The 8,113-nt window shown below is 32.8% G+C and overlaps 1 protein-coding gene across 2 annotated transcripts; it reads right to left on the minus strand.

Moving 5' to 3' along the window:
• Positions 1-475: 475 nt before the first annotated feature.
• LOC105782444 (uncharacterized) lies at positions 476-3,585 on the minus strand. 2 transcript variants are annotated; one of them, XM_012607188.2, is made up of 3 exons: positions 3,117-3,580; positions 2,056-2,244; positions 476-1,619 (listed from the first exon to the last, which is right to left on the minus strand). In XM_012607188.2, the coding sequence occupies exons 1-3, from the start codon at positions 3,294-3,296 to the stop codon at positions 1,041-1,043; spliced, it is 948 nt and encodes a 315-aa protein (XP_012462642.1). In that variant the 5' UTR covers positions 3,297-3,580; the 3' UTR covers positions 476-1,040. The 2 variants fall into 2 exon arrangements, with proteins under 2 accessions (XP_012462642.1, XP_052487770.1); XM_052631810.1 differs by lacking the exon at positions 2,056-2,244 and having other exon boundaries at positions 3,117-3,585.
• Between the last annotated feature and the right edge of the window lie 4,528 nt (positions 3,586-8,113).

Raw genomic sequence — 8,113 nt, forward strand, 5'->3', positions numbered from 1 at the left:
AAGATGGAAGATCTTACCAAGCGACACTCATAAAAGAATTTCAGGCATGAGTAACATGTAAGAACAATACATGTTTTCATGCCATGTCAAGCATTCAACCTAAATTTGGTTGATAATAAATGTAAAAGTCCAACTTGAAAGAGAGATCATAGACAATAGATTCAACCTATGTAGGATAACACCACTTTAACGCTATAAAAATACCCTTGGGGTTCTAATGTTGGGATTTGCCATGGGGAATCATGCCTGTTGTTTCCGATTGTTGGTCCTTCCAATTGTTAACTGTATGTTTGGATATTGGAAGACACATAAATAAAGCAATTGACATTGATTCTTATCTACAATCAATAGCTCCTTCCAGGCAGAAATTGTCAATTGTTACAGACGGCCATATAAAATCCATGTCCATAACAGTACAGGCTTAATACATATCCTAACGATCAGTAATTCAAGCTATGCATTCAAATTCTATACATTGGAATCAAACAAATTTATTCAAATAATAAACAACAAAAATTACAATCTGTTCAATTTTTATTGACTTGACCAGAACACAATAATCAAAATTCGGATCAAATATAACCAACAACTTTAACTACAGCGATTAATATACAAATATCCAGAAAAATTTTACAATTATTGATGTATATAATTGTTCATCCAATGCAAACCAGCTGATAGATTCAAAGTTCTCATCTCCATTTAAGAAAATTAAGCAACCAGAAGAGAGATTTGTAAATAATTACAGCACCAGAAATGATTACCTGACACTAAAATCAATGAGGATAGTCCGTTAATATGTGCAGCCATTTCCAAAGTATTGGAGGCAGCCTGGAATATTTGAATGGCACTTTGATATGGAAGAACTCAAACCAGGGAGGCAACTGTAATATGTGGTGCCCCTGCCTTCGGATGTTTAAACATGATATACCAAACAAAGTTTCTCAAACCACACTTTACTCGACATAGGAGACTCATTGTGAAGATTTAAGGAATCAGAAATGTTATTCACATCATTATAACTTTTACTTCATCCCATTTCACTTCACTGACCGTATGCCAACAGTTCTTACCCGGAACCGATACTGAGGCTGAGAGTCTTCATCATCATCGTCGTCATCATCATCTTCACTGGAGTCATTTTCAACTCTGTCCCACCGTGCATAATCGAGAGCTGAGTGTCCCTTTGGTTTAGGGATCGCCTGCCATCCCTTGGAATCTTTGATGCCCTCTCCTAAAGGATCAGCAACTCCAACTCTTTGGGGCACATTCTTCTGTCCTGAATATTCCTTGGGTTTAGGAATTGCTTGATATCCTTTGGAATCCTTCTCATTTGGTTTTTGAAGGGCAGTTACTCCAGGATTTCTTTCAGGCATATTATTACAATCTGTTTCCTGCTCAGCATATTCTTTAACCTCAGATTTCTCAGAGGGAATTATTTTCTCTTTAATTGGATACTCATTAAGCTCAGCAGCATTCAGATCTTTCCCAATTGCTGGCACTACTAGGTCTTCCTTTTTGTCGTCTTGTCTCACTTCTTTCTCACTTGTATCGGGTTGCTCATGTTCTTCTTCCTCTTCTTCCAACTCTGCTTCAGATTCAGGTATCGGAGCAAGTGCCTTTCCTTAAGCAAAGAAAACAAAATCCACTTTCTTACTGACATCCAGAATATCAAATACAAGGCAGCTTAAGACAGAACTAGTGGAACCAATTTTGGCGATAGCTTTCCCAATGACCATGAGCAAGCAATTGATTTAGTATAAGCTACCAGATATTGGAGCAAGTGACTCTCCTTAAGCAAAGAAAACAAAGTACACTTTCTTACTGGCATCCAGAATATCAAATATAAGCCAGCTTAAGGCAGAATTATTGGACCAATTTTGGTAATAGCTTTCCCAAAAACAATGAGGAAGCAAATGGTTCAGAATAAGCTAACGGCAGACAATTGAGAAGTATTAAGGGAAATAAAAAGACAAAAGTACCCAGTTAATTAACAAGACAAGATAGACTATAGCAGAGAAACATCTAGAAGAAAAAAGAAATAAGGGGGTATACCACTTGTGTCCTTAAACGGGCTTGAAGGTTATGATAAACTTCGGAAGAGGGATCCAACTCTATGAGCTGGTTGACATCAAAGAGAGCTGAATTGTACTCCTTTAGTGTGACTAGTGTTTGTGCTCGTAGCATCAGAGCTCCAGTGTGCTTATGGTCAAGCTCAAGAACCGAGGTACATTCTTCTGCTGCCTAAGGTTGAATTAACAACTTAAGTTTACAGATAACAGTTTCTGTGCATTAAAGTAAAATGGATAACCCAATACGCATGCATTCCATGAATAGTGAAAGCGCATTAAGATGCCAAACATATAAAGAAACAGGTAGAAGAAAACAGAATTTGTTTATCAGTTTTTCAACATGATCTTCCGCAAGATATGACCCTAGCAAAAGTAGTAGAATGCAACATTAAAACAAACGCTGATTCTTATTAGAATCCAGAGTAAAAGCAAAACTATCAAAACAAGAACTTTTGCCACAAATTAAAAACCTGGATTTTTTTAATTAATATCATCTTCAACAATTATTTCTATTGAAATAGTCTAATAAAACAAAGAACCTTGTTATCTACTCACGGTTCCCGCTCGTCCCTTTCCCTCTCTATTCTTGAGATCACTCAAATATCACAACCTTGCTAAAATTATGGTGAAAGAATATTTCACTTTCTAAATAAGATTTTCTAAAAAATGAAAAGAACATCCAATTAAGAGTACTGAAAATAGGACACACATAATATCCCAACTAAATTATATGAAAAGGAAAAAAAAATAATAAGAGAGCCAAAATTATTTTACATTTTCATTTTAATCCATTAAAAACAGATAAATAAACCCGCCCCCCAACAAAGCAGCTTTCGTCCATGAAATTATTATATTAAACCCATGAAAATGTCGAAATAAAACAGTAAAATAAACTTTTTTTTCGAAATTCCCGAAGTCCGGAAAGTCCAATCTGAAACACGATAATTACTAAAAACTACTGAAAAGTAAAACCCAATAGGCAAAATCAAAGGCAAACCAATGTAATGATAAAAGGAAAAAGAATAAAAAAGAGAAAAGAGAAACCTTTTTGAAATGATGTAATTTCAAGTAACAAGCGGCTCTGTTACTGTGCAAAGCGATCTTCTGAGGCTTTGTTTTGGCAACAGCCAGCGCCTCGGTGTAGTAACCCAGAGCTTCGTTGTACCTCCCTTCTCTATACATCTGGTGGGCCCTTTCGATCTTGTTAAACGACGCTGTGGCCATGCTCAACCTCCCCGCTCCTGCCACTGGGTTCCTCCGATCTGGTCAAACAGTTAGGGATTTGGGATGGAACAGAAAACAAATCAAACAAAATGATAAGAAAGAGAAAGGGTGAGGAGGCGTTCCCAGAAATGATAATTGAGGATGAGATTAGTGAGGGTTAAGGCTGGGGATTTTATGTGTGTTTATTTTGATTTTGGGTTTTAATTATGAAGTGGGCTCAACTCGGGGTTTTGAAATTTTAGTGGGAAAAGGTTAGCGTGGAAAACAGGGGAGGGTGAGAAAGGGGTAGTTTGATTTTTTAAGCTGGGAATGGTGCGTAGCCACAATAGATATTGTTAAATTTTGCTTTTATTACAGATACATAATTTTAAAAGTTATTGTCTATTGCATAAATACTCTTCCGTTCCGTTTCAATTTAATTTTTATATTTTAATTTTTTAATCAAATAAATATTTAAACATAATTTTTAAAAAAGTATTTAAACATAAAATATAAATAGTTTTTATTACATTTTTATCATTTTAATAGTTTATATATACAAGGATAAAATGATAATTTCATATAGTAGAACGGGTAGGGGTGAGGCAAACAATTATCATAACCGTACCATATCTACTATCCAAAAGAAAAAATCCACTCCGTTCAAAGTGGTTCGAAATCCATCGGGCGGTTTAGACTTTGTCATCCCTAGTTGCATTACTAATCTATTTAAGCTTAGTTTGTTTCATAGAAAATAACTTACAAAAAAAAATTTAATTATTTTTATTTATTTCATAAAAGTAGCTTGACCAATGAAAATAATTTACAAATCAATGGAAAATAAGCCTATAATATAATTTTCTCCTTTTAAGAGGGTAAGTCATTTCGAAAAAAACTCTTTTATGAGTAATTTTATTTTTATATAAAATTTAATTTGAATCAAACCTAATATTATTATATTAATAATATATTTTTTTTTAAAAAATATTTAAAATATCAATATAAAATATTATAATTTTTAATATTATTAAACATACATATTTAATTATTTATATTTAAGGGCAATTTACCAAAAAAAGCCGTTTTTTTTCAAAATTTACCGAAATGGGCCGATTTTTTTATTATTTACCGGAATGGGCCATTTTCCGCGAAATCGCGTCCACGTCAGCTCGATGTCAAGGTACGTGTCAGGACATCGCATCCACATCAGCGCGATTTGCTTACGTGGACACAAATCGCGCCTACGAGGACGCGATTTTTTTTGATTTCGAATAAATTTTTGAGATCTAAGCGCTGAAAAACAGCCGAAGGCGGTTTGCCGCAATTTTCGTCGAAAAAGATCCTTTTTTGCCCCTAAATTTTGATTTTTTTCGGTTTAAAATTGAATTTTGAAACATTCAAATCATTATTTTCCTTATTTATTTGAAGTAAACACCGGATCTTTTTTTTACAGAATTGTCTTATATCATCCTGTTATAGGTATAAGTCAGCTCATTCCACTTTTGAGAAGTTCCCTAAAATTTTCCATTTTATTCAATTTAGTCCCTAAAACCTAAATAGTCATATTTTCAAATCTAAGCTTCGTTTTTCAATTCAAATTCAATTTCATCCTTCCATAACATTCAAATATTCTTAAATACAAAAATCTCATGCTAATTTTGAAATAATTACACTTTAGTCCCTATACTCGTAACTAACAAATTATACTTTACAAATTAGTCCCTATTCATCTCTAAGCAGTTTGTCAGCGCGTAGATCTCGAAAATTTATTCGAAATAAAACAAAATCGTCTCAATCGGACAACCGAGCCAAAAGTTATGGCCTTTCAAAGTTTTTCAAGCTAAAAAACATAAAATGTTCATGCCACGTCAGCAAATCGCATCCTCTAGGGCGCAATTTCCATCCACATCAGCAAGTCGCGCTGATGTGGACGCGATTTCCTGGCGCGTACCCTGACATCGCACTGACGTGGACGCTATTTCGCGGAAAATGGACCATTCCGGTAAATAATTAAATAGTTGGCCCATTTCGGTAAATTTTGAAAAAAAGAGGCTTTTATTGGTAAAATACCCTATATTTAATAATATAATAAATTTTTAATATTGTTAATATAATTTATTATTTTAATAACTTGCATAATATTACAATTTTATTTTAAAAATAATACTTTTAAATTTAAAATAATATTCTTGAAAAATATTTATATTAATATTTTAATAATAAATATATATTACAACTATAAATATATTAATGACAAATTTTTATAGAATAAAAGTTAAAATATGCCATAAGAACATGGACATTTCAAAATTTTGAAATTTATTCCCTCTATTTTTATTTTTAAAAATTTAAGGTATGTAACAACCCGATAGTTAGGGGTGTCGGAAAGTGAGATTTGGAACTCTGTTCCCGCGAAATAAACTCGTAAATATTTATATTAAATATTTACAAGGTTAGTTAGTAGTGAATTAGATTCTGGTTAAGTAAATTTCGTGAAATTAGAAGTCATTAAGGTACAAGAACTAAATCACTTAAGGGTTAAAAGTTCAATTATAAACTAAAATAAACTAAAGGGGATAAAGTAGCAATTATGTAATTTAATTAATGATTTTGTATAGGTGACCGGTTATGGTTAAGTGTAATGCATGTATATATATTATATATGTTATAATATAAAGTTAATAATAAAAATTATTATTATTATTATTATTATAAAAGAAAGAAAAAGAAATGAAAGTGGATACATGCAAAATTAATCAAAGAAAAGAAAGAAAAAGCAAGGAGAACGCGCGGCTTTGGGGCTTTGAAGTTCAAATCCAAAATGGTTAGTGCAATTTAGTCCCTATACTTGTAATTTTTACGTTTTTGGAATCTCAGTACTTAGGGTTACCTGACCCATGTTGTAATTTTTAGTATTGTTCAAGATTTTAGATGTTGAAATTGTTGAATAGTTTAAGTATTAGGGATTAAATAGATAGATTTTAAGTTAGAAATGAAAAGGGACTAAATTGTGGAATAAATTGTTGATTTTGAGCAATATGGACTAAATTGAGAAAATTTCAAAATTAAGGGGTCGAATTGGAAAAGAGGAAGCAAAATTTAGTCTAAAGTGAAATTAGTATGAAAATATAAAATTAAATGTGAAGGTTAAAAACTAGCCTTGATTTAGGGAGTAAATTGAAGAATAAGCAAAAGATAGTGTGAAAATTGAAATTTAATGTGAAACTAAAATGTGTAATATTAATATGATTTAATTGTTTTATTCTGTAGCTAACGTTGTACCGAAATCCTCAAGTAATAAAGGGAAGGATAAAATCGACGTCGAATAGCTCGAAATTCACGGCTTGTGTTTCTATAATTCAAACTCTAGTAAATTGTTACATTTTGAACTATTGTGCATGGTACATCATGAGGTGAGAAATTTTGAACATTGGGTAGAAATAATCAAATGATTATTAAAATGACTTGATTATGAATATCATGAAATGTAGTATTTTATGATTGTTGAATTGAATATTGAGAAAATGTGGTTATTATCAAATTGAATATATGTTTATATGTGATCATATGTATATATGTGAAATTGAGACATTGGTTGTATTGAAAAGTGAAATGAAACCCTATTAACTGTATTGGACTGAGTCGGATATAGATGGCATGCCATATGCTAAGAAGAGTTCAGGGATTTCTTCAACCTCGAGTCAATAAGGCACTGGGTGCCAATTTGCTTCGGTTTAACTGATGAGACACTGAGTGTCAATTTATATAGCGCTGAGTGCAGTTATTACTTCAGATTTATTCGATGAGGCACTGGGTGCCAAACTGGTATGTTGGTTGGATCCGTGTAGCCGTCCGAGTCTAAGCCATGCTAATAGGGGAAATTAAATAATAAGTTTATGTGATTGATATTGAAATGGCAAAGATGAGAAATGAATATGAGATGATAAATGAAATATGAAATGATGAGATGAGATGTGATGTGATGTGAAACTTGAAATGAATTCAAGTAGTGACCAAAGAGATGAATCATGCCATTGCATGAGTTGATATACTCAAATATTATATGAAATGCCATTGATATATATATACTTGAATATGTGAAATTTTAGTGGATGTAATAAAGAATGAGAATATTTGTATTATTGATTTTATTCATAAGTGCTTAACATTTCTTGTTATATTCTCACATTTTGATTACTCATGTAGTAGCCCAGTTTTACCCAGGCTCAAAACAGAAACCAAACCAAATAAAAATAAACAGTCCATTTACAACCCAAAATTACCAACAGACCCAATACCCAAACCAAGCCCAAAACCTAAACTTTTTCAAAAAAACAAAAAAAAACCTTAGCCTCTAACAGCCACTCTACTGCCGCCGCCCTAAGTCAGCTACCACCAACTCTTTTGCCACCGCCACTATCACATCGGCCACTTGCACCTGCAAAAAAAGATAGAAAGGACAGCATAAAAGAGATTTAAAAGACTTTTGTAAAAATGGCCAGAGGAGCTATATATAAAAACTTGTAAAAGGATTAAAACGGGGGGATTTTTTCAAAAAAAAAACACAAGAACATTTGAGAAATAAAAAAAGAGATATCGTTTTTAAAGGTGCTTTGCTTCTATTATTATTTTTATTTTTTTCGCTCTTATTTTTTTCATTTCTTTTCTTATTTCGAAATAACAAACAAAGAAAGAAGGAGTTTTTACCTCTGTTCGCCGTAGCCGGAGGGGTACGTGGGGCAAAAGGAGTGCGTCGGAAGAAAAAAGGAAACTTTTTAGCTTCCTGCCACCGTATACGGCGGTGCCAGCACCGGCGACCGGTGGCCGGCGTAACGGAT

Source organism: Gossypium raimondii, chromosome 1, assembly GCF_025698545.1.
Source record: "Gossypium raimondii isolate GPD5lz chromosome 1, ASM2569854v1, whole genome shotgun sequence".
Classification (NCBI taxonomy): domain Eukaryota; kingdom Viridiplantae; phylum Streptophyta; class Magnoliopsida; order Malvales; family Malvaceae; genus Gossypium; species Gossypium raimondii.